Source organism: Mastigoproctus giganteus, chromosome 12 (genome assembly GCF_048544385.1).
Source record: "Mastigoproctus giganteus isolate SK-2022 chromosome 12, ASM4854438v1, whole genome shotgun sequence".
NCBI classification, from domain to species: domain Eukaryota; kingdom Metazoa; phylum Arthropoda; class Arachnida; order Uropygi; family Thelyphonidae; genus Mastigoproctus; species Mastigoproctus giganteus.
The window spans coordinates 38,279,686-38,305,995 of record NC_143586.1 but is presented as its reverse complement, the minus strand read 5'-3'; the positions used below and the strand labels follow the sequence as shown (position 1 = coordinate 38,305,995).

The window sequence follows — 26,310 nt, the reverse complement described above, 5'->3', positions numbered from 1 at the left end:
ATCATTTGCAATGGAGAGATCAAACAGTTTATAAATACTGTGAGTTAGCATTAGCATTAGAATAGGCACATGATGCAAGAAAGCAAGCTTATACAGCATCAGCCAAAAAAAAACCCCTTATTTCACCCATCCACTCGCTCCAAATGTTTGTCAAGTTCTGCCTTGAATCTATTTAAGCTATCAACTTCTACAATGACAGATGGAAGTTTGTTCCAGCAATCAACCACCCACTGGCTAAAGGCAAACTTCTGCACATCTATCCTACAACCGTCTTTCCTCAATTTGAATTTATGCTCTCTCAGGTGATTACTCTGAGCAAGAGGAAGAATCCCATCAGCATTGAGCATGCTCAAACCATTCAAGGCTTTATACACCTCAATCAGATCACCTCGCAGGTGCCTAGTCTCCAGACACTGTAATTTGCAAAACTTAAGCCTTTCTTTGTAAGAGCAACCCTTTGTTCCATTCACTAATCTTGTTGCCCTTCTCTGTACTCGTTCCAACAGCTGTACATCCTTCTTAAAATGAGGCCTCCAGACATGTATACAGTACTCACGGTGTGGTCTGTCCATTGCCTTATACAAGGGAATAATCACCTCCTTATCCCTGCTAGAAAAATTCCTGTATATCATTGACAAGACACCATGAGCTACTCTTGCAGACCGTCTGCACTGCTCAGAGAACTTCATATCTGCCTGCACAATTACCCCCAGGTCTTTTTCATTCTCTACCACTGTCAGTGTGGTACCACAGAGTTGATACATTACTCTGGGATTACTGCTTCCCATATGTAGTACTTTACATTTGCAATGTTAAACTTCATTTGCCACCTCTCAGGGCTCCTCCATAGCCAGGTGGGAAGGAGCAGCAGTGCGTAGCACATGCTTCTTGATTAGATCGGGGTTCAAGCCCGTCACCACCAAATACGGAGAATGCGGAAAGGTCAGGGAATGACCACCGCATATTCCCGGAGCAATATGGCCTTAGTTGCTAATGCTCCTAAAAACCAAATAACAACAACAACAACAACAGCCACCTCTCAGTCCATCTGCTCAACTTTTTTAGATCCTGTTGCAGCAGTGTACTGTCATTAGTGTCATTAACAACCCTGCCGACCTTCGTATCGTCTGCAAACTTGGACATTAAGCCTGATATACCATCATCAATATCATTTATAAATACAGAAAACAACAATGGACCCAACACTGAACTCTGAGGGACTCCACTAATAACATTAGTCCACGATGCGCAGTGTCCATTGATTACCACTCTCTGTCTTCTCCCCCTCAACCATCCCTTTATCCATAGCAGCAATTTGCCTCCAATGCCACACTGCTCCAATTTGTGCAGCGGTCTTCCATGTGCAACAGTATCAAAAGCCTTTCTAAGATCCAAATATATAATATAAAAGTTATTCCCTGCATCCAGTTCTTTTGTGACTGCATCATAGTATCCAATCAAATTGGTCAGGCAAGACTTTCCCTTAACAAAACCATACTGTGTCCAAGCTATAACTGAAGTCTTGTCTAGATGATCCTGCAGTGCTTCTTTAACCAGTGCCTCCATTAATTTTCCTGGAACAGAAGTTAAACTCACAGGTCTATAGTTACTTGCGTCAGCCTTTTATCCTCCTTTGTGAATTGGGGTCACATTTGCACATCTCCGGTCTATGGGTACCTCCCATGAGTCCAAAGAAGCTCTCATAATTATAGCTAAGGGTTTGCTTACTTCCTTTGCTGCCTCCTTTAATATAACTGGATAGATCCCATCCACCCCGGGTGCCTTTTTTTATGTTTATCCTCAACAATTTCTCCTTCACTTTCCTCTCAGTTATTACAAAATCATCTAGCTCACTGCCAGAGTTTACTTCACCTCTGGCATTCCCCTACATTGAATAACTCCTCATGTGTGAATGTAGATGCAAAATACTCATTTAGTTTGTTAGCCACCTGAGCAGGATCCTCAACTGTTGAACCATCAATATCCAGTGGACCAATATGATTCGTCCCTTCCCTTCTAGAGTTTACATAGGTAAAGAACTCTTTTCTGTTTTTCTTTGCATCCTTTGCCAAGGATTTCTCATAATCTGCCTTTGCCTGCTTAATCTCCTTTGTGACTTGGTTACAGACTGGCTTATATCTATCATAGGCTTCCATGTCACCCATTAATTTATATGTATCCCATGCATTTTTCTTCTCTGCGATATGTCTCATTAGTTCATCTGACATCCATTTAGGCCTAAACCTTGAACAGTATTTCTTTGTTTGTATATAAAGCCTAGTAGCTTCCAAGATAAATTCTTTGAATGCTTCCCATTTTGAATTTGTTGTTGGTAACATCATCAGTTGGTCCCACTGTATAGAAGTTAAATACTGTCTCAGACCATCGTAGTCGCCTTTACGAAAGCAAAAACCCTTCCCTTTACCCCCGATGGTAGTTACCTCTTTGAGTAAATCCCACTTCAGCACACAAATGTGATCACTGCTACCTAGTGGTTCCTTTATCTGCAGATTCTTAATGCATGAAGAATCACTACTGATAATCAAATCAAGAGTATTACTCCCTCTAGTTGCATCCCGAACATGCTGGCACCTCCATAGCCAGGTGGGCAGGAGCGGCAGTGCATAGCACATGCTTCTTGATTAGACCAGAGTTCGAGCCCATGATCACCAAAAACGGAGGATGCAGAAAGGTCAGGGAATGACCACCACATATCCCGGAGCAATGTGGCCTTAGTTGCTAATGCTCCTAAAAACCAAATAACAACAACAACAACCCGAACATGCTGATGTAGAAAACAATCATCCAATAAATCCACAAAAGCCTTGCTAGTGTGTGAGTGACCAACCCACAAATTCCAGTCAATATCTGGGAAATTAAAATCCCCTATTATAAGACTCTGATTTAATGACCCACTCTATTTCCCTGTACAGTTTCTTATTATACTCATCAGAGTCATTAGGCCTATAGCACACTCCTACTCTCAATTTTGATCTCCCAATGCTTATGTCACACCAAACTGACTCGACACTGCACTGTCCAGCGATGTCGACTGGCTTCACTTCCTTTGATTTTATGTGTTTCTTAACAAATAGCATAACCCCCTCCTCCCTTCCTATCCTGTCTGTCCTTTCTGTACACATTGTACTTCCCAAATTCCACTTCTGCATTCCTTATATCTGTGTGACACCACTTCTCTGATATCCCAACAATATCTGCCTTTGATGTTTTGAGCAATACCTCAAATTCATCAAATTTATTTACCAAACTCCTAGCATTGGTGTACACGCAAGTATAGATGCACCTGTTCCTATTCTTAGCTACCCTAACACAACCCATGTTTTTTTCTTGTACCGCAGTGATTCCCAGCAGTCTCTGAAATATCCTGCATCTTGTTTTCCAGGCTGCTGCTCATTCTAATAGAAGCAGTGCAAGAATCACTTTCACCTCTGCCAGTGGCTACTCTTAATCTATTACAGAAAACAACAATGGACCCAACATTGAACCCCGAGGGACTCCACTAATAACATTAGTCCACGAAGAGCAGTGTTCACTGATTACCACTCTCTGTCTTCTCCCACTCAACCATCCCTTTATCCATAGCAGCAATTTGCTTCCAATGCCACACTGCTCCAATTTGTGCAGCAGTCTTCCGTGTGCAACAGTATCAAAGGCCTTTCTAATTTCCAAATGTATGATATCAAAGTTATTCTTTGCATCAAGTTCCTTTGTGACTACATCATAGTATCAAATCAAATTAGTCAGACAAGACTTCTCCTTAACAACCCATGCTGTATCCGAGCTGTAACTGAAGTCTTGTCTAGATGATCCTGCAATGCTTCTTTAACCAGTGCCTCCATTAATTTCCCTGGAACAGAAGTTAAACTAACAGGTCTGTAATTACCTGTGTCTTCCTTTGATCCTCCTTTGTGGATTGGGGTCACATTTGCCCATCTCCAGTCCATTGTAGCATAGTGTAACCAGTAGTGCCGAAGAATAGTAGGGTTTTAATTATTTCAATTATTATTATTATTATTTTAATTATTATTATTTCAATGAAATAAAAGAATAAATAAATAAATCATGCCCACCATGCTGTCGCCAAGGTCACAGCTGTCCGAAAGGCGCAAATGACAAGGATTGCGGAGACATTACCTCTGAAAGCTCTTCGGCATTTAATGCCTATGAAAAACAAAGGTGGTTGAATTAAATCACGCCCACTATCTTCCTTTTATCAAAGTTTCTCACTCATTCCTAACATAATATACTTAAAAATCAGTTGTCTCAGGGGAAAAACCCAATGAGAGAAATTAAACATTAAGGAATAAGATGTCATCAGGTAAGGATGAACTTTGGAGGGCCACAAACCATGCTATTACCAATGATTTTTGCCCCCCCCCCATTTGTTTTCTCTCCCATTGAGAATTCCTGTTTTAAGGGTACAAAGGGTGATATTGTTATACACATTGGCATTAATGACATTAAGAGTAGGAAATTTGCGGACTTACTTAACAAGTACAGGTCAATATTGAGAAAAAGTCACGAGTTAGAGTTAAATTTGAAAGTGCTTGCAATTCTGCCCAGACATGATAGGAGGGAGTATATGATTAGAGCTTTTGTCAATCAATTCGGCCCTGGAGAGATTGTGCAAGGCTCATGGGGTAGAATTTTTCTTTGCATGGTCTGTGCTTGTTAACAGAGGAGATTGTTTCTACAGGGATGGGGCACACTTAAATAGGAAGGATGCAAGAATATTTGCTGATGCTATCAAGCAGTGTTAGGTGGGTCAGAAAACTGCTAGCTTGGGGGGATTCATAGACTCATAGATTAATGGTTGCCACAGGCAGAGGTAACAGTGATTCTTGCACTGCTTCTGTTGGAATGAACAACAGCCTGGAAAGCGAGTTACTGGGGATTTCAACGGCCGCTGGGCGTCATCATGGAACAAATAAATACATGGATCGTGTTAGGGGACTAAGAGTAAGAACAAGTACATATATACTTGCATGTACACTAATGCTAGGAGTATAGTAAATAAATTTGATGAATTTGAGCTGCTGGTGAAGACATCAAACATGATGCTGTTGGGATATCAGAGGCATGGTGTCACACAGAGATAAGGAATGCAGAATTGGAATTTGGGGAGTACAGTGTGTACAGAAAGGACAGACAATATAGAAGGGAAGGAAGGGTGATGCAGTTAGTTAAGAAACACATAAAATCCGAGGAAGTGCATCTAGTTGATATGGGTGGAGTCAGATTGGTGTGATACGTATCAACTGGGTGATACTACACTTAGGATAGTGGAGAATGAAAAGGATCTGAAGGTAATTGTGCAGTCAGATATGAAGTTTTCTGAGCAGTGCAGATGGGCTGCAAGAGTAGGTCATCGTGTCTTGTCAGTGATATACAGGAATTTTGCTAGCAGGGATAAGGCAGTGGTTAGGCCACACCTTGAGTACTGTATACAAGTCTGGAGGCCTCATTTTAGGAAAGATGTAGAGCTGCTGGAACGAGTACAGAGAAGGGCAGTGAGATTCATGAGTGGAACAAAGGTTTGATGTTACCAAGAAAAACTTAAGTTCTGCAAATTGCAGCTTCTGGAGACTAGGCACCTGCAGGGTGATCTAATTGAGGTGTATAAGGCAATGGTTTGAGCATGCTCAATGCTGATAGGATTCTTCCTCTTGCTTAGATTACTCACCTGAGGGGACAAATTCAAATTGAGGAAAGACAATTATAAAATAGATGTGCGGAAATTTGTCTTTAGCCAGTGGGTGGTTGATAGTTAGAACAAACTTCCATCTTTTGTAGTGGAGGTGAACAACTTAAATAAGTTCAAGGCAGAACTAGACAAACATTTGGAGTGAATGGATGGGTGAAATGGGAAGTTTTTTTTTTTTTTTTTTGGCTGATGCTATATAAGCTTACTTTCTTGCATCATATGCCTCTACTAATGCTAATTCCACCAGACTGAGCTTGCTCAATCCATTCAAAGCCTTAAACACCGCAATCAGATTACTTCGCAGATGCTTAGTCTCCAGACGCTGCAATTTGCAAAACTGAAGCCTTTCTTGATAAGGGATACCCTCTTGCTCCCCCTCACCAATCTCATTACCCTTCTCTGCACCCATTACAGCAACTGTACATCCTTCCTACAGTGAGGCCTCCAGAGATATATGCAGTACCCAAGATGTGAAGTGACCATTGCTTTATACAATGGAATAATCAGCTCTTTATCCTTGCTACAAAATTCCTGTACATCATTGACAAAACGCCATGAGCTGTTCTGGCAGCCACCTTGCACTGCTCAGAAAACTTCATATCTGACTGCGCAATGAAATCCTACCCCCCCAGGTGTTTTTCATTTTTCGCTGTCCTGAGTGTAGTATCACACAGTTTGTATGTTACTCTGAGGTTACTGCTACCCTTATGCAATACTTTGCATTTGTCAATGCAGCGTACTGCAATATCAGTGTTAAACTTCAGTTGCCATTTCCTAGCTCATCTGCCTAATTTTTATAGATCATGTTGCAGTAGCATACCATCGTTGTTATTAACTACCCTATATCTGCAAACTTAGACATTAAACATGATATACCTACATCAATATCATTAATAAATATAGAATACAACAATGGGCTCACTACTGAACCATGGAGGACTCCACTAATAATATTAGTCCATGAAGAGCAATGTCTATTGATAACATTATCTGGCTTCTACATTTTCTGGCTACTAAACTTTATCCCTAGCAGTAACTTTTCCATATGCATATACATAAGTATATTTACATGTACATATATTTAAATGTATATTTAGAACATATACATTTTAATTTGTATAATTTGACGTACTTTTCTTTCATATTTACAGTGTTTCTGTTTTGTAATAAATTCTGTTTCATAGTTTTGTCTAATAATTTAGCTGTGCCTAATTACTTTTTTAGATCATATCTTTTTTCCAAAAAAATTATTTACAGATAACAGAAAATGGGGTTATTATACCAGAATCAGCTTACAAAATACAGACAGTTCATCAGGAACGAAGAAAGCAACTACACAAAATGTTGGCTACTGCTATTGTTCAGAAAACACTTCATCTGGAAAGAATACGACAAGCGGAAATTCAGTGTCATTTGGAAGACATGGCAAAGATAGAACTTGTAGAACGAGTCAAAGTAAGTCACTTTACCTCATTGACTTTTTGTCAGAAATATTTGCATTGCATGCTTATCACTGCAATATTTTTGTCTTTGTCTTTCTGCTCAAGAATTGTAAGTGTAAGTAACAGATTAATAGCAGAGTCTAAAATATTTATTATTTCAATGTAATTCTCCTGTAAGAACCTTCTCTGTTTTTTGATAGCAGAATTATTCAGTATAGTGAATTTTACTGAAAAAGCTATATTACAGTATAAATTTTATTGACAAATTTTTATTTCCTCAAAAATCTTTAAAAATTCCATGTATTTTATATGCAATTTTAAATGGTTTAAGTTTTTCTACTTTTCTCTAAAGTAGAAAAATTTAAACTATAGGCTTGCAAATTAAGGTTGTATAGGGAGTTTTGTAGTCTAGGGATGGGGGTCTCTTCACGTTTCTTCTCCCAACGTCTCTTTTCCCTAGAAATAAAATTCCTCTTACTACCTCAGTTTATGTGTGAACTTAGCTGAAACCTGTTACCTACTGAAGTGAATTTTTTTTTTATATTCTTAGGTGTTGTTTTCATCATTATGCATGGTTGTCTTATGAATTTTAGTTAGCTAACTTAAATCAGATCATTTGGTTCTAATTACGTAATTTAGTATGAATCTTCACATTCCTGTATTATTTTTTAGCTTTAGCTTATCAGATAGTGCATTAAAGCATCATTTTTATATGCAGTAAAATAAAAAAGAAAGAAAACCATTTCTTTTTTTAAAAAACAGCTTCATTAGTCTATCTCATATTGTGAAATCCTTCACACTGAGTTTCCTAGTCTTGCACTTAAATAAATAATGTTCCCAAAAGAGAAAGGTGTACTCAGTTATTCCCAGTCGGGTCCCACCAATCAGATGGTACTGTTTCAGGGAGTGTTATTACACACACACACACACACACACACACACACACACACACACACACACACACACACACACACATATAAAATAAATATAAAATATATTTATATTTATTTTCTTAATTTTCGTATTATATTTTGTACCTTTTTTTTTATTATTATTTTTTAACTATTTCATTATGCTAATATATATATAAAATATGTTGTACAGTCGGTCCTCGTATAACACGTGTTTGCATTACACGAATTCGATCATACACGATTTATAAATAGGGGAACGTTATCTTATATAACACGAACCGAATTCGCTTATACACGATTCGCCTTTGTGTTTACAAGAAATGGCAGTCGAACGCGGAATCACCCCAACTGAACGCAACACGATAGGAATAAAGAAGATTCTGAAAATGTATTTATGTGTTTTATATCAGTGAAGGGGAAACACATTTCACCATAATAACGTAAAAACCAACACAATTCCAGCTATCGATATAATCGCAAATGCAATTAGATGGAGTTTACTACCAGTTTATAACAGGTTCCACTAGCAGAAATGCAACTGGAAATTGTTTTTATTGTTTTATGGTAGTAACCCCTAGAAATGTGCTTTAGTAAAATGTGAGGTGCTAATAGTGTATCTCTGCCTTTATGGTGTTGTTTATTCAGTTGCTACACCCGCGCAGCTTTGTTTATGTATATCAAGCGTGCCTCCTCGTTTTGTAATTGTGCTTTATTCCCTAAAAATGAGTAAAATACTTAAAAGGTGTTAAAAGGAAACGTCCTGGTGAAGACACTGCAGATTCAGAGAGAAAAAGAAAAGCAATATCGATAAACAGAGGCGGACTGGGTCAAAAATTCTTACCCGGGAAAATTTATAGTGGCCTCACACTACGGTTTATGGCCAAAATCACACCGGCCTCCGGCCCACCGTGGTTTCCCCCGTAAGGCTTATGGCCAGTCCGCTTCTGTCAATAGAGAAAAAATATGAAATTGTGAAACACTTTGAGTGAAATGAAAGACCATGTGATATTGCACGTGCTACAGACATAAATGAAGCAACGCCGAGAATTACAAAGAATGCAGAGAAAATAAAAACAACTTTCATAGCGGGAACAACTCAAAGGGTAATTAAAATCCATTAGATTAAGACACAAGAATTGGAAGAGATGGAACGGCTGTCATCTCTTTGGATAGAAAATCAAACAAAAAGCAAGTTTGCTTACGATAGAAGCAAAAGCATTAGCAATATTTTATTACGACTTACGTATTATAATTTATACTTACGTATTATAAAATACGTAAGTATTTTATTACGACTATTTTATTTAATATAATAAATTTTTTACGAATAAAATACGTATTTTATTCGTAAAAAATACTTTTTTAGTATTAAAAAATACTAAAAATACTTTATTATAATATAATATTATTTTTATTACGTATTTTAATCGTTATAAAATACGTAAGTATTTTATAACGATTAAAATTACCCGATTATTTATTGTGTTTGGTAATGTTTTGGTTCCAAATGTGTGTTCAATCTTGGGTGGTCGGCACCTAACCCCACTTTTCCCATAGGGCCTGTTGTTTATATTGCACGATTTTGCATTGCACGAGGATTTCTAGGAACGCAACTATCGTGCTATACGAGGACAGACTGTATATAGCAATTAATATTGAAGACAATACCAAGATAGATTTATAGAAAATGTAAAGGATAAAGTAAGGTTAGTAGAAAAAAAAATTTATATACAAATAAAGGTGAAAGAAGAGAATATAAATTAAAATATATACACAAAACTTATTACTATTTACCCACAATCTAAATGACTTCGTCTGGGGCCAACTACCCAGATTTCAGCCTTGGTGGTTGGCTCAGACGAAGAAAATTTATATAAAAATATATAAATTTTTATATATATATATATATATATATATATATCACTCTACCAAGGTATACCATTTTATTACTGTTATATATTATGCTGTATAATTATATTCATAATGTTATTAACTTAGCTTATAGCCTTAGTAAAAAAACAGTAATTATGCTCCTATGGAACTACAAAAAAAAAGAATATGAAAAGGAATGCAAAATATCAGTGTGATTAACACTGATAATGTGATCAATGTGATTTCCCCCCCCCCTCTTCGACTCCTATTTTTAAGCAGGCACCTCTGTAGGCAGGTGGGCAGGAGCAGCAGTGCGTAGCACATGCTTCTTGATTAGACTGGGGTGCGAGCCCATGACCACCAAATACAGAGGATGTGGAAATCTCAGGGAATGACCATATCCCTGGAACAATATGGCCTTAGTTGCTAATGCTTCTAAACACCAAATAACAACAACAACATTTTTAAGCAATTTTACAGAGGCCAAGTAAGAAACAATTTTACCTGCTTTATCAAATAAGCACTGCCCACTACTACTAATTTTAAACAAAAGATAACAAAAAAACCCAATAATTTTTAACTAATAAAACATCAACTTAGCAGAGCTCAAATAATGGCCGTAGGCTTTCTCAGACCTGGTATCGTATGCTTTTCCTGTAAGTTCACACATAATACTGGTGTATTATGATATAATATAGTTCCAAATTTCTTTGACTTCCATCACTTATCTTGAACTTGCATTTTTGCCCATTGATATGTAAAACATACCAGTTATTACTATTTTATGTTATTATTATATAATATTATATTACTATTTTATGTTATTTTGATGTGACAAAGAAAATTTTTAGAAATTCTGTTATTCAAAATTGGTGGATATCCTGCCTTTTTCATTATTATCATTATTTGTTTTTTGCATATGGTTACGGTATCCATTTTTACATAGAAATTTTTTGACTGATAAGTAATAGTATTTTCAACTGCAGTTTAATTAGATTGTTTTGCTATATTATATTTGTTTTTTGCGATTTTCTAATCTCTGTTAATTGAAACAAATCATAAATTTTTCAGAGTGCAAGAAATAGGAGGAGGTCACGTTCATCACCTGCAGGATCTCACATGAGATCCCTGAGTAAGCAGAATATTAGACCACATTCTAGTCCACTGACTGGTATGACTTCTAGCAGTTTATTTCCTATTGATCACAGGTGGGGAAGCAGTAGTTTCCCTGTTAACTATGGTCTCCCTCATGATACATCTGATAATTATGACAGTGGATCAGATAGTAAGGTATTGTTTTCCTCTTAACTTGTGAAATATTTAATTGCTCTCTCTCTCTAATGAACCAATTGCTAAAAGCTAATATGGTAGTTGATCTTAACCTTCCATACGTTCCATGGCATAAAAAATACTCAACACTTTTTTTTGTTCCCATTGAATTTGAAAGTGGAATCATATATTCCCATAATTATAGTTATGTATGATGATGCAGTATTTTCTGTTTACCATTGATTATAAGGGGTTAATTATTTAGCTTTAATAAATGCCAATAACTGGTTCTGCCTATATTTTTTATATTTTTTAAGTGCAAGCACTGGTAATAAATAAACATGCCCTGAGTAGGTGGATAGATGACTAACAGAAAGACTCCCAAATATAATGGGCTTTCTTTGCTTAGGCTCGTGAATTATCCACTGTGCAGTGATTTTTCATCCTTCAAAAATTGTAGAAGGTAAAATCAAGCAAATGTTGAATAAAGATATAATTAGATGAATAAATGAAAAAACATGGCTGGAGAAATTTCAAGCATTGAGGAATGCAATAAATTTTGTAAATCATAATTAATAAAAGATAATTTATAATTTAATGAGAAATCCTAAAAGTTATATACTTGATTCATATGGTACTAAGGTTAAAATTTAGTGGACAGAAAGTTAAAATTTAAATATTGCTAACATTAAATTAGAATTTAAAATAAATTATTTTAACTTCATTGTGTTTCATTTAAAGAACATTTATTTTGTCTAGTTTCTAGCAAAAGTTCTTATGCTGCATATTACACTGCCCTCCCATTAATATCTGGACACCACTCTGTTGATTTTTGGTCATGTCCTACTGAAGCAACATGTGTCACACACAACTGTAAATGTGCTCATAGGCCTTTGAGAAGACAATAATATGATTATGAATGCAAGATACCACCATTGACTGAGTTAACAGACTTCCAGTATGGAATGATAATAGGGTGCCATATAAGCACACTCTGTATGTGACATTTCAATAACATGATTGCTAGGTAAAAGATTGGTAGTATGTGACTACAAATGGAAGTGTATTGGTGCTGAAACTGCTGAAAGACAGTTTCAGCAGCACCCCACAAACTTCCTAAGTTGACAGAAGATAGGAGAGTCCATAAAGAATTGTCTGCTTGAGATGCAGGTAGATTTGTTGCAGTATGCACAGGTCCTAAGTGAGATGATTAAAGTACATGTCATTACAGTGTGCGTGATATAGGTTACCATGTTTGTGAAGCTGTCAACAAACCACTAATCATCCTGACTAATGCCAGATGTCATCTAGCTTGGTGTAAGGCTCTCTGATCTTTGATTGTAGACCAATAGAAATCTGTTCTTTGGAGTGACAAGTTGTGGTACATGGTCTGCTGGACTGCATCACCCTGACAATGAAGTTTGACGGAGGCAGCATGATAGTCTGGGGTTGCTTTTCGATGTTTGGCCTAGTACCATTGGTTGTTTTGGATAAAGCAATGAATGTGGACATCTGTCTTGATGCCCTGGACAGTGTTACCTATGTTGTGTCAGCACATCAAGGAAAGACCCATACCTTATCAGCAGGATAGCAGTCCATGTTATAAGGCTCACATTGGATCAACAGATGTATGTGATGAGAGAGTGAATGGCAGAAAATATTGGAGGATATTTTAGCATTAAATCAGCTCACACACCAACCATAAGAATAAGTATTTACTGTAACTAAAATATTTACATATTAAAATAAAATAAATATATACAAAAACTGCTATTATATTAAATTAAATTATATACATGTAAAAAAAAAAAAAAAACATTAAAACTGTGATAAAATCCTTGAGATAAAATACACTAAAATAAACCGGATTAAAAGCGATAAAAATCTCTGGAGCTTTCGGAAGTATCGGCTTTCTTCCTCAGCAGTAACAAAACTTCCTGCAGCACGTCCATATATAACAGGCTCACGGTACCTATACATGTGGTGCAGTCGGCGCATGGTCTGAACTGGAAGTGGAAATAGCTCGGGAACGTGTTAAGCAAAACCGTTCATCCGTACTTAGGATGATAGTTTCAAACAGAGGATGCATACGCATACCTCTGTCCCTATTCATAATATTGTGGTCAGATGAACAGATTTGTAGGCTCTCGAGCCATTTACGGTTCCAGAACCCACGTGCTCGATCCACGATAACCGCATCCTCTGGAGAAATTTGATGCTGCTTCTCCCAAAAATGTTCGGCCACAGCAGACTTATTGTAATCAGCGGTTTTTATAGCATTTGCATGCTCCCCCAGACGATCCTTGAGCCGTCGTTTTGTCTCGCCCACATAATATTGGAGGATATTTATAGAAATTGATGGAGAGTGTTCCATGGAGACTAGAGGTTGATAAAGGCTGAAGGTTTCGATACCTGTTATTAATTTTGTTTAAATAAAGGTTGTAGGTATGCAGGTGTCTGGATATTAATTGTAGGCACTATATATCAGCATTGTAATATTAAAAATTTGGATACAGTACTATGTATATTACTATTAATAATAATCTAATTTTTCTATAATGGCCACTCTTATACCACGTGAATATTAAGATAGTTTATTTAGCTTTTTTAAAATTTATTTTTTATTTATATTATGTATTTATTATTTATTTTATTATATTATATTATTTATTTTATTATATTATGTTATTTATTTTATTATATTATATTATTTTATTTATTTATAAGAGTGGTCATTATAGAAAAACTAGTTTTCATGGAAAACCACCACCACATAATGTCCTTCTCCCAACTATATTAATAGTAATTTATTTGTTGATGACCAAATTCACATCATTGCCATAATAATGAAATAAAGAAACTAGTCAAAATAAATGTTCTTGAACTCCTAATCACTTTATTTTTGTCTATTTATCTCATAAATACAATATAATACAATATCCAGGATAAGAATCATAGTAAATATTCAATTGTAAGGTTTTTATTATTGAAAATCTACATCTGTGACCTCTTTAATTCATATGCAGGATAGCATGTTTCATTTTTTAAGGTTTGTGTAATTCCTGATGTCTAGAAAGTTATGGCTTAGTGTCAGTGTGAAAGAAAATGAATTTTTATATGGGATATATGAAATTAAAAAAAAAAAAACAAAAGAAAGGGGAAAAAAAAAAAACAGAGAAGGTAGGTAAAAGCAGTTACAAGCAGCATTCACATATGTACCAAATTTCTGGATTGTGTCTATTATAGTTTTACAGAAAGTTTACTTTTCTTCTGGATTTCAGTCAGATTTGTGTGTTGTTTTTAAATACTCATATACAGGGTGTTTCAAAACTGATGGTCAATAATTTAAAGATGAACTGTACAGACTACAACATGCAAAAAAAGCCTAGTAAACATGGGTCCTTAAGTGAATCGTTTTTGAGATATTGCACATTTCTAGTTGGGATCCACAACTGACAAGGTGAACTGTACAGAGTTGGGATCCACTACTGACTTGTTTGTTTAGGTTAGGTTAGGTTATGCTCATTCTCTCCCTTTCCCCTCTCTCAATGCTCTGAGATATAGCAGGCATACTAGTACTTGTCAAAGGATAGTCAACATGGAAAGAGGTTACAGCAACGAAGAGTATGTGGACATGCATTTCATGTATGGTAAAGCCAATGGCAGTGCACTCGGGACTGCAAGTTTGTACCAAGAAGTATTTCCCTGCTGAAGGCAGCCCAGCAGGTGCACATTCATCAGGGTACATCAATGCCTTAGAGAACATAGGCGCTTTGCCCCTGGGGTACGAGCAGGTAAACCCAGAAGCATAACATCTGGATATTGAGGAAAGTGTGTTAGAAAGAACATCCTGTAACAGATAACATCTGTAAAATCCTGTGGTGTTGAAACCAAAAATTAAAAATGTATTATCTTATGTTTAATAAAAGCAAAGCAAAACCAAAAATTAAAAATGTATTATCTTATGTTTAATAAAACCAAAGCAAAGGATTCACAGCTTTTTTGCTAAACTAGTGCTCTCATATCAGTGGCGGATCTTAACAGAAAATGTGCGTTCTCAAAAATGGTTCGTTTGCGGCTCAATGTTCACTGGGACTTTTTTGCTTATTTTAGTTTGTACTTTTCACCTTTAAATTATTGACCATCATTTTTGAAACACCCTCTATATATATATATATTATGCTTCTTAAATGCATAATTATTTTTATATTGCTTATTAATGATATGTGTTCAAAGCCACCATTAGGAGACTTTGAACCCATATTGATATAAGTGTGGTTCTGCTCATATTTAGTAAAGCAACAGTATATACCGATCACATGATCTTAGTAGATTATGTGCTCATTATATATTGTGGTTTCGGTCATTTGGTGCTTATTAGATAGTAGCATATCTCCTTGTTTTCCCTGATTCATTTATGTCCTTGTTTACTTGTCTATTTTTAAATGTCTAGTTTACTTGTCTAGTTTTTCTAAAATGTTATAGGTTAATTTACCTAATTATTTACTCTTGAAAAAAAAATATTGCTATCTTCAGATTCTCAGAGACCTACTTTGGGATAAAAATTCTTCTATTTCATAAGCAGAGAAATATGTTCTTTATCTTACAAATCACTCATTATTGATTGTTAAAAGTGAGTTTAAATATGAACAACAGTGCCTGGTTTTTAAGTACAGAAAATTAGATTGTTGCCACAAACGTAGTGAAGAGTTCCTGAAAAAAAATGAAGAAGATTACTGCTGCTCAACTGAAAATATGCTGTTAACTGCATTGGATAGGTAAAGCAATTATTAATCTTCTAGTATACACCATTTAAACTACATTAATAATAATGCCTTTAATAAAACTTGAGATTGCACTTAAGAAAAAAATACAAAACTATTACAGTGCAGCCTTGGACAAAAGGATCTATGATGCAACCAAGATCATTGAAAAACTGTGAAAAAAAATATTTAGTAGAGTGTCATTCAGGTCACATATTAATAGTTTTTTTTTTGTCTTTGGTCACATCATAGACTTGTTTTTGTCAGAAGCTGAAGTATGAAGTATAATAACTAAGAAATTAAAAGTTTTTCAAGTTTTTCTGTAAATCCATCTGAAGCTTTGTTGATGTTGTATTGTAAATGCAGTTCAACAGAAGCAGTAGAAGATTAATTGCTTTACCTTTTCAACAGGGTGTTCAATGTATTTTCAATTGAGTATTGTAATTCCTGTGTTATGTTGTTAAAATTATATATTAAGCTGTTGCTACTTTTTTAAAGTGTTCATATCAGGATTGTGAAGAAACATATCGTGTATTTTAACATGTTTTGACAGGTACATTGCTTATTTGTAGTGGATTTCCTTTATCAAAGATTTATATTTAAATTTTTTTTTGTCAGTAGCATTAATCAATCATTTTTGCCATTTTACATGCTATATATATTTCCAGTTTTTTTTTTTTTTTTTTTGAATGAAAAGAGATCTAGGGATGAAATGAATACTGTTTAATTGAACAAGAGACAAAAATAACTTTTAGAGCATATGATAAGAAAATAATTTTAAGGTATAGTTTGTTTATGTATTTAATTGTATGATTTATTTATTGATTTAATGTATTTTCATGTAAATATTTTTAATGTTTAATTTTAATGTTTTTATGTTTTTAATATTTAGTGTTAATTCTAGCCTTTCAGTATGTTCTCGAATCTAACATTCTAGAACTCCTTTCAGTATGTTCTGGCTGGAAGACTGATATGAATTAAAAGCTTTTGCCATTTTGATTTCTAAAAGTTGGCAGGTATACATTCATCTCATGGAGTAATAATTAATGGGTTTATCCAGTTGTACAATAGAATGAAGAACTTTCTTCTGAAGAAGATGATTAATATATAATTTACTAATAAAAAAGTTAATTTTTTATTAGTAAATTTTCCATTCTGTATTGTGATATGCTAAATTTACTATAATATTTATATTAACTTTTATATTTACTAATAGTAAATATTACATAAACTATTATTATTAAAAAATTATAAGAAACTTATAAAATTATAAAAAATTTATAAAAATAAATACTATTTACTATTAATTATGTTTACTTTATATTTTTCTATGTTGTATAAGCTTATTTTGTTTCCTTGTACTATTAATAATAATTAAGTAGAAAAGCAGGAATCATCATTAAAAAATAACTCTTTAATAAAATGCAAAGTATAGAATTAAATTCCAGTAATGTCTACAAATGCTGAATGTCATCATGTTGAACAAGTTCAAATAAGTATTTTTAGAATGTGGCACAGTGTGAAATAAGTAATAAATATGTTTTATGTTGAAAGAAACAAATATACAAGGGAATCACTTTGATGGTCTTTAACAACAAGAGCAAATATAAGGGCAGTGAACTGAACAGATTTTCCATAGCACTGATGTGTTAGAATGTCATTTAAGGACATCTGTTTTCACTGGCACCACTTAATGGGGCTTTTCACCTAGGGACCTATTCAGGTTAGTGCTAACTTTGTATAAGAGGTCATGTTAACGTAGAATGGGGGCATTAAATTCTGTTTGGGGGGGTAAACCGACCCAGTGTGTAAAATACTTAAGCTTACTAACATTATTAATACAAACTTTGCATTTCTTAACAAGGTATGATAAATGAATGATAATTTGATTTTAAAATAGTCAAGATGATTTGAAGCCTGGAAGACCATCCCTTACAAGATATCAAGTTCCCAAGTGTCTAGTGAAACAGTTCTGCCTTTTGGGAATATGCTGCTAACTGGCATCTTTTTTATGACAGTACTTTAGTACATGTCATAAAAAAGATATTGTTATTTGCACCTTCTTGACAAAAAGTCTTCATCGTAACAGTTAGTCCACCTTATTCACAATTTTTTTTTTTTTTTTTATCTTCAAACTTTGTTTTATTTGATAAAATCTCTGTTAAGATGATGTAAATATTGAACACGTTAAATATAACAAAAAAAAAAAAAAATTTTTTTTTTGCATTGTTTTGAAAATTTACAGGGATAGTAAAAGTTTATATTATCAGAATTTATTCTGATTACTAAATTAAATTATTGCAAGTTTAAGGATTTCCTTACACAGGTTTGATATTTAACTCCACCTGATACACATATATACATTTATGTTTAAAAATAACTAAAAATAAGATGATTTTATTTTTTGTTCTACAATGTTTCATTAAATTTTAAAGGATGAAATAACTAGATCTCCTTCCCCACTAATTGGACAAGTTGATGAGACAGAATTCTATAGGGACAAGTCATCAACTGATAACTTAAGTGGATTAGGTAGGTCTTTAAGGCCAAAATCTGCTGGGCCCAGAAGATATAGGCAACGGGTAAGTAGGCTTATTTCTTTTAGGTAAATTATTTGGCTAAAGCTTGGTATTTAATTTTATTATTAATGTTTAGAATAATTTATTAATTGAATGAATGTAATACTGACATTAATTATAGCACATGTGTGCTAGTTACTTTGTCTTACTAATCCATTAAAAATAGCAAGAATATCTTTTGCTATTTTTAATATTAGATTAATTTAATTTCTGACAGTTGTCTCACTGCTTTATTTCAAGACTAGAGTACACAAGAAATTCTTTAGCTGTTAACTTGTTTTCCCATGATTTACCTGATTATTCTGGGATTTTTCAAGCTGATTTTATATTTTTATTTACTTATTTTATTCAGAGGGAAATGTTCTGGAATAATTAAATTATAATTTAAATATTTAGTTAATTATATAGTGTAAATAGGCCATCAAGTAAAGGAACTTCTTAAATTCAGGTAATGCTTTTTTCTTAAACTGTTTCATTGAAATAGTTTGAGGCAGTGGTCTTTAAACTTTCAACATCTATGAAACCCTTGTTTCTAAATATCATTTCTGTGGACTCCTACTCAGTTAATATGTGTTTTTAGGTACATGCATGGTACGCACATAGGTACGTACTACTGAATAAATGAGTTTATATTTAAATAACATTACCAAGTAGGCGAATCTGTTATTCATAAAACCCTGTCATTCTACCATCATTAGGTCATCATTAGATAGTAGTCAGTTCCATTAGTAACTTTGTGCTGAGGTGCATAAAAGTATGATTTACTATGTCTTACTAATCTAATCTTAAAAATAGCATGAATTTTGTTTTGATATTTTTAATATTAGATTAATTTAATGAATTTAATTGCTGACAGTTGTCCCATTGATATATCCAAGATTTAGAGTACACAATAAATTCTTTAATTTCTTGTTTAATTTAAATTCAGAATAACAAAAATCTGATTGAAAATGTTTCTGATTGAGAACATAACTTTTGTTACATTTTCAATGAGCGGTTTTTCTTGTGAACACTGCATTGCGGCTCATTTTGATTCAATATGTTTATTTGATTCTTCTTTCTCTGTGGAATTTGAAAAAGAAGAATTCTTGGAATGTCATTCTGGTATAATTAAGATTGGTAGACAATGCAAAAACAACATTAAAGTTCCATTCCAATGCACGCAGCTTGAATCAGATCCACTATTCCATACTGTATATCCTTAGCATGTTCACTTTGCCTTGTCTTGAATCCTCTGTAAAAATCCTCATGTGTACCTGGCTACACCCACAGGTGAACTGATATATGGGACCTGTTGGGTTATCAATGGACTATTTAGCTTATTGGAAGATTTTTTAGAGACTTTGAACCTGTAAAGTATGTGGTGATGTTGAATACTTTAGTTTCTGTGGCTGTCTTCTGGTTAATGAATGGAACATATGGTATAGTGATAATTCTTGATGGTGGGTATGTGTTAATTTTTTCATTTTCAGTTATTTATATCTTTCTGCTTTCTTTAAACTTAATAATGGAGTCCACAGAGGATCTGAAATGTCCTCAAAGTAGGACAGGATTATTTAGTTATTAGAATTTATTTCATTGATGCTGTGCTATTCTTAGGAACTAGTAAACTTTTATTTTGTTTTTTTATCTTATGGAGTTAAATGCTTTTCACAACTGTAATTTAAATTTATCTACACATCATGTGTTCCACCCAAGATTTCCTTTAAATTTAGTAAGTAAAACTTGTGTGGTAAATTCCTCTTAAGGCCGAGGTTCCTACAGTGTGGGGCACACCCTCCTCACGGTCACACTTGATTTTTTGGAGATATGTGTTGTCTGTATGAAGCATTTTTTTTAAACAAAATATGGACAAATGTTTTGTTTTTTAAATACTCTGCTGGGTTGATGTTGTTTGGTTAACTGTATTGAAGTGTGTGTTAATTTATGAAAGAATGTATATAAATATAGCTAAATTTATGTATACAAGGGGGGTATCAAAAAAGTTCGTACCCTGACCTAGTTAAACATCAGTAGGAAGATGCCATTTTTAATATAAGTTGTCTACATATTCAATAACTAACATGTGAAATTTCATTCCTGTAGGTGATCGTACACCAGAGGTGGAGCCTCAAATCTGAGGAAGGATGCTATGGTTAACAAAGTGGAGTATCAAGCAGTGATCAAGTTCCTGCATTTGCAGGGCAAGAAAGCTCAGGAATTGACGAAGAAATGAAAGCTGTGTATGGGCAGAATTGTCCATCCTATGACACTGTAAAAAAGTGGAAACAGGAGTTCCAGTGCGGTCGTACAAGTGTCTTTGATGAGCCAAGAGAAAGAAGTCCAACATCCACAGACAGTGAGATGGTTGCAAAGGTTGAGCAGCTGGTGCTGAGTGACAGACGTGTGACAGTTCATTTCATTGCAAATGCAGTGGGAATTAATTATGGGTCTGCTCACAGCATTTTACATGACCATCTGCATGTGTCTTAGGTTTCCACACGATGGGTTCCAAGATTGCTGACGCTTTTGCAGAAGCAATATCGAATGCAATGTTCTCGCCAACATACAGTTGGCGAGAATATTGCATATCGATATTGCATTCGATATTTGTGTAATGCGGATGTTGAGAACTTTTTTGATCGGTTGGCAACAAATGACGAATACTGGGTGTACTAGTTGATGATGTTTGGTTTTTAGGAGCATTAGCAACTAAGGCCATCTGCTCCAGAGATATGCGGTGGTCATTTCATGACCTTTCCGCATCCTCCGTATTTGGTAGTCACGGGCTCGAATGCCAGTCTAATCAAGAAGCGTGTGCTAGGCACTGCTGCTCCTGCCTGCCTGGCTGCGGAAGTGCCTTTGGGTGTACTAGTAAGAGTGTACTCAGGTGTACACCCTTACTGATACTCTGGGTGTACACAGGAAGTCATCAATGAAGTGGAATTGTGGTTTCAGGCAAAAAGTGTGGAGGTCTATGATCAAGACATTAAACAACTGATCCACAGATGGGAGAAATGTGTTAGTATACATGAAGAGTACATAAAAAGGATTAAAGTTCCTTTGAAGTTTCACCTTTCTAGGGCTATTATTTCTAGGTAAGGGTATGAACTTTTGGATACTTCCTTGTATATAGCTATATAGCTATTTAGCTATATATACAGGGTGTCTGAAAAATATTGGTACAAACGTTTAGGGGAGGTAGGTAACATCTAAAGGAATGTGAATCTCATAGGAACCCATAACCAGAAACTTCACGGGAAAGTAGTAGCAGAGGCACAAGAAGCAGAAATGACACAAGACAGTAATTAGTGGCAAACATTTATTTGACATAATATTAACAATGGAGTATGAGATGGATGCATTTCATGACGTTACAACAGATGCTTGAAGGTTCCACCATGAGACGCGATGCTTGTGTCACACCGACGCAGCATGGATTGGCGGACACGGTTGAACACACCTGGAGTTTCTTTGACAGTAGCAGCAGCATAGATGAATCTCACCACAAGATCCATTTCCGTCTCCACAGACGATTCATACACGATAGATTTGAGGGCCCCCCACAGAAAGAAATCAAGGCTCGATAAATCAGGTGAGCGCGGGGGCTAGGCAACGGGTCCACCACGGCCAATCCATCGACGCCCAAAATGCCTGTTCAAATGGTCACGAACACACCTTCCATAATGGGCAGGCGCCCGTCATGTTGAAATCAAATGTTGCGTCTCACATTTGCTGGAGCATCGTCAAGTAACCCTGGTAGAATTTGTTCAAGAAAGATCTGATATTTAGCGGATTTCATGCAGGATGGTAACAGGTATGGGCCGACTAAGCAGTCACCGACCATACCTGCCCACACATTTATTGCGAAGCAATGTTGTGCCACATGGGGGCGCAACATGAGCATTGTGCTGATTGAATAAGCCTTCCCGAGTGAAATAAGCCTTATCCGTGAACAGAACATAGGCTGAAAAATTCAAGTCTTGAACACTTTCTTGGAGAAACCACTGCGCAAAAGCCACACATGCACGATTATCTTGGGGAGCAGTAACTGAACCCTTTGTGAGATGAAAGGGGTGTAAGGAATCGTCGTGCCAGACATGCTGTACACTGCAACGAGACACTCCAAAGGCAGAGGCAACGGCACATATGCTGGTAGTAGGATTATTCTGGATGGCATTCAACATACTTTCTTCCATGGCGGGAGTTTGCATCGAACGTGGTCTGCCCGCACTACTCCTGTTATCTCTAAATGACCCATAATCGCACAAATTTTGATGCACAAACACAAACAAACGGTGGTCCTGTACATGTCTGTCTGGGACGCGTTCTCCATAAATTTGTTGAGCGGCTCGTCCATTGCCCTCTGCTAATCCATACACTAGGTGCATGTACATGTCTGCCAGCTCACAGTTCGTTAATCGATGCATGCTCTTCGTGCGGGCACCTCCGTAGCCAGGTGGGCAGGAGCAGCAGTGCATAGCACACACTTCTCGATTAGACCGGGGTTCAAGCCTGTGCCCCACCAAATACAGAGGATGCGGAAAGGTCAGGGAATGACCACAGCATATCCCCGGAGCAATATGCCCTTAGTTGCTAATGCTCCTAAAAACCAAATAACAACAGCTCTTCGTGCGGTGAGTACCGCGCCGTCTACCGACTTACGGTGACGTTTACGGTTATGGGTTCCTATGCGATTCACATTCCTTTAGATGTTACCTACTTCCCCTAAACGTATGTACCAATATTTTTGAGACACCCTGTATATAGCTAAATTTTTGTATCAGATATTTAGCAATGAGTATAAATTTTTATTTGTACTTGTTCTGGGATGGGGTATGAGATTTATGAAATATTTTCAGAAGGTGTAAAAGTTGGGAACCTCTGTTCTAAGCCATGTTAAATTTTGGATAGTTATATGTGATGAGCAGTTATTTTCAATTAGCACTTAATTGATATGCATGCATCATTTCTCTAAGGAGGTGCAAAATATATAGCATTTGGACTTTAATAAAGAACAGAGTGGATATCAGTTAGGCTACTTTCAGTTTAAAGTGATTTACTCCTGTTTACGGGTTAGATCCTGCATATATTTTACTGTGTTATAACATCTGTTGGATATTAGCATTAGCATTAGCAGAGGCATATGATGCAAGAAAGCAAGCTTATTCAGCATCAGCCAAAAAAAAAAAAAAAAAAAAAAACCCACTCCCATTTCACCCCTCCATTCGTTCTAAATACCTGTCCAGTTGAGCTTTAAATTTGTTTAGGCTATCAACTTCAACAACAAGTGATGGAAGTCGGTTCCACCAACCAACCACCCGCTGTCCAAAGGCAAATTTCCGCACATCTATCCGACATCCGTCCTTCCTCAATTTGAATTTATGCCCTCTGAGGTGATTATTCTGAGAAAGATGAAGAATCCCATTGGCATTGAGCATGCTCAAACCATTCAAAGCCTTATACACCTCTATCAGATCACCTCGCCGGTGCCTAGTCTCCAAACTCTGTAATTTGCAAAACTTAAGCCTTTCTTCGTAAGAGCAACCCTTTGTTCCATTTACTAATCTTGTTGCCCTTCTCTGTACCCGTTCCAGCAGCTCTACATCCTTCTTGAAATGAGACCTCCAGACCTGTATACAGTACTCAAGATGTGGCCTTACCATTGCCTTATACAAGGGAATAATCACCTCCTTATCCCTGCTAGAAAAATTCCTGTATATCATTGACAAGACACCATGAGCTACTCTTGCAGCTCGTCTGCACTGCTCAGAGAACTTCATATCTGCCTGCACAATTACCCCCAGGTCCTTTTCATTCTCCACCACTGTCAGTGCAGTACCGCAGAGTTGATACATTGCTCTGGGGTTACTGTTTCCCATATGCAGCACTTTACATTTGTCGATGTTAAACCTCATTTGCCACCTCTCAGCCCATCTGTTCAACCTTTCCAGATCCTGTTGCAGCAGCATAGCGTCAGTATTGTCCTTAACGACCCTGCCAACCTTTGTATCATCTGCAAACTTGGACATTAAACTTGATATCCCATCATCAATATCATTCATAAACACCGAAAACAACAACGGACCCAACACTGAACCCTGAGGAACTCCACTAATAACATTAGTCCACGTTGAGCAGTGTCCATTGATTACCACTCTCTGTCTTCTGCCACTCAACCATCCCCTTATCCATAGCAGCAATTTGCCTCCAATGCCACACTGCTCCAATTTGTGCAGCAGTCTTCCATGTGCAACAGTATCAAAAGCCTTTCTAAGATCCAAATATATAATATCAAAGTTATTCCCTGCATCCAGTTCTTTTGTGACTACATCATAGTATCCAATCAAATTGGTCAGGCAAGACCTGCCCTTAACAAAACCATGCTGCGTCTGAGCTATAACTGAATTCTTGTCTAGATGATCCTGCAGTGCTTCTTTAACCAGTGCCTCCATTAATTTACCTGGAACAGAAGTTAAACTAACAGGTCTATAATTACTTCTGTCAGCCTTTGATCCTCCTTTGTGAATTGGGGTTACATTTGCACATCTCCAGTCTATGGGTACCTCCCCTGAGTCCAAAGAAGCTCTCATAATTATGGCTAGGGGTTTGCATACTTCCTTTGCTGCCTCCTTTAATATAACTGGATAGATCCCATCCACCCCAGGTGCCTTTTTTATGTTTATCCTCAACAATCTCTCCTCCACTTTCCTCTCAGTTATTACAAAATCATCCAGCTCACTGCCAATGTTTACTTTACCTACATCATTCTCCTTCCTGAATAACTCCTGATGCGTGAATGTAGATGCAAAATACTCGTTTAGATTGTTAGCCACCTGAGCAGGATCCTCAACTGTTGAACCATCAATATCCAGTGGACCAATCTGATTCATCCCTTTCCTTTTCGAGTTCAAGTATGTAAAGAACTCTTTTCTGTTTTTCTTTGCATCCTTTGCCAAGGATTTTTCATAGTCTGCCTTTGCCTGCCTAATCTCCTTTGTGACTTGGTTACAGACCAACTTATATCTATCATAGGCTTCCATGTCACCCATTAATTTGTATGTATCCCATGCATTTTTCTTCTCTGCCACATGTCTCATTAGTTCATCTGACAACCATTTAGGCCTAAACCTTGAACAATATTTCTTAGTTGGTATGTAAAGCCTGGTAGCCTCCAAGATTAGTTCCTTGAATGCTTCCCATTTTGAGTTTGCTGTTGGTAACATCATCAGTTGGTCCCACTGTATAGAATTTAAATACTGTCTCAGACCATCATAGTCGCCTTTACGAAAACAAAAACCCTTCCCTTTACCTCTGATGGTAGTTACCTCCTTGAGTAAATCCCACTTCAACACACTGTGATCACTGCCACCTAGTGGTTCATTTATCTGCAGGTTCTTAATGCATGAAGAATCACTACTGATAATCAGATCAAGAGTATTGCTCCCTCTTGTTGCCTCACGAACATGCTGATGTAGAAAACAATCATCCAATAAATCCACAAAAGCCTTGCTAGTGTGCGAGTGACCAACCCACAAATTCCAGTCAATATCTGGGAAATTAAAGTCCCCCATTATAAGACTCTCTGATTTACTGGCCCACTCTATTTCCCTGTACAATATCTTATTATACTCATCAGAGTCATTAGGCCTATAGCACACTCCTACTCTTAATTTTGATTTCCCTATGCTTATGTCACACCAAACTGACTCGACACTGCCCTGTCCATCGATGTCGACTGGCTTCACTTCCTTGGACTTTATGTGT

General features: G+C 36.1%; 1 protein-coding gene across 1 annotated transcript in view; it reads left to right on the top strand.

Moving 5' to 3' along the window:
• The window catches only part of LOC150076907 (uncharacterized), a 153,295-nt gene that overhangs the window by 21,656 nt on the left and 105,329 nt on the right, over positions 1-26,310 (top strand). The window contains exons 3-5 of the mRNA XM_090385727.1: positions 6,983-7,180; positions 11,025-11,243; positions 18,421-18,567. Coding sequence (XP_090241853.1) covers positions 6,983-7,180; positions 11,025-11,243; positions 18,421-18,567 — 564 coding nt within the window. The remainder of the gene's footprint in view (positions 1-6,982; positions 7,181-11,024; positions 11,244-18,420; positions 18,568-26,310) is intronic.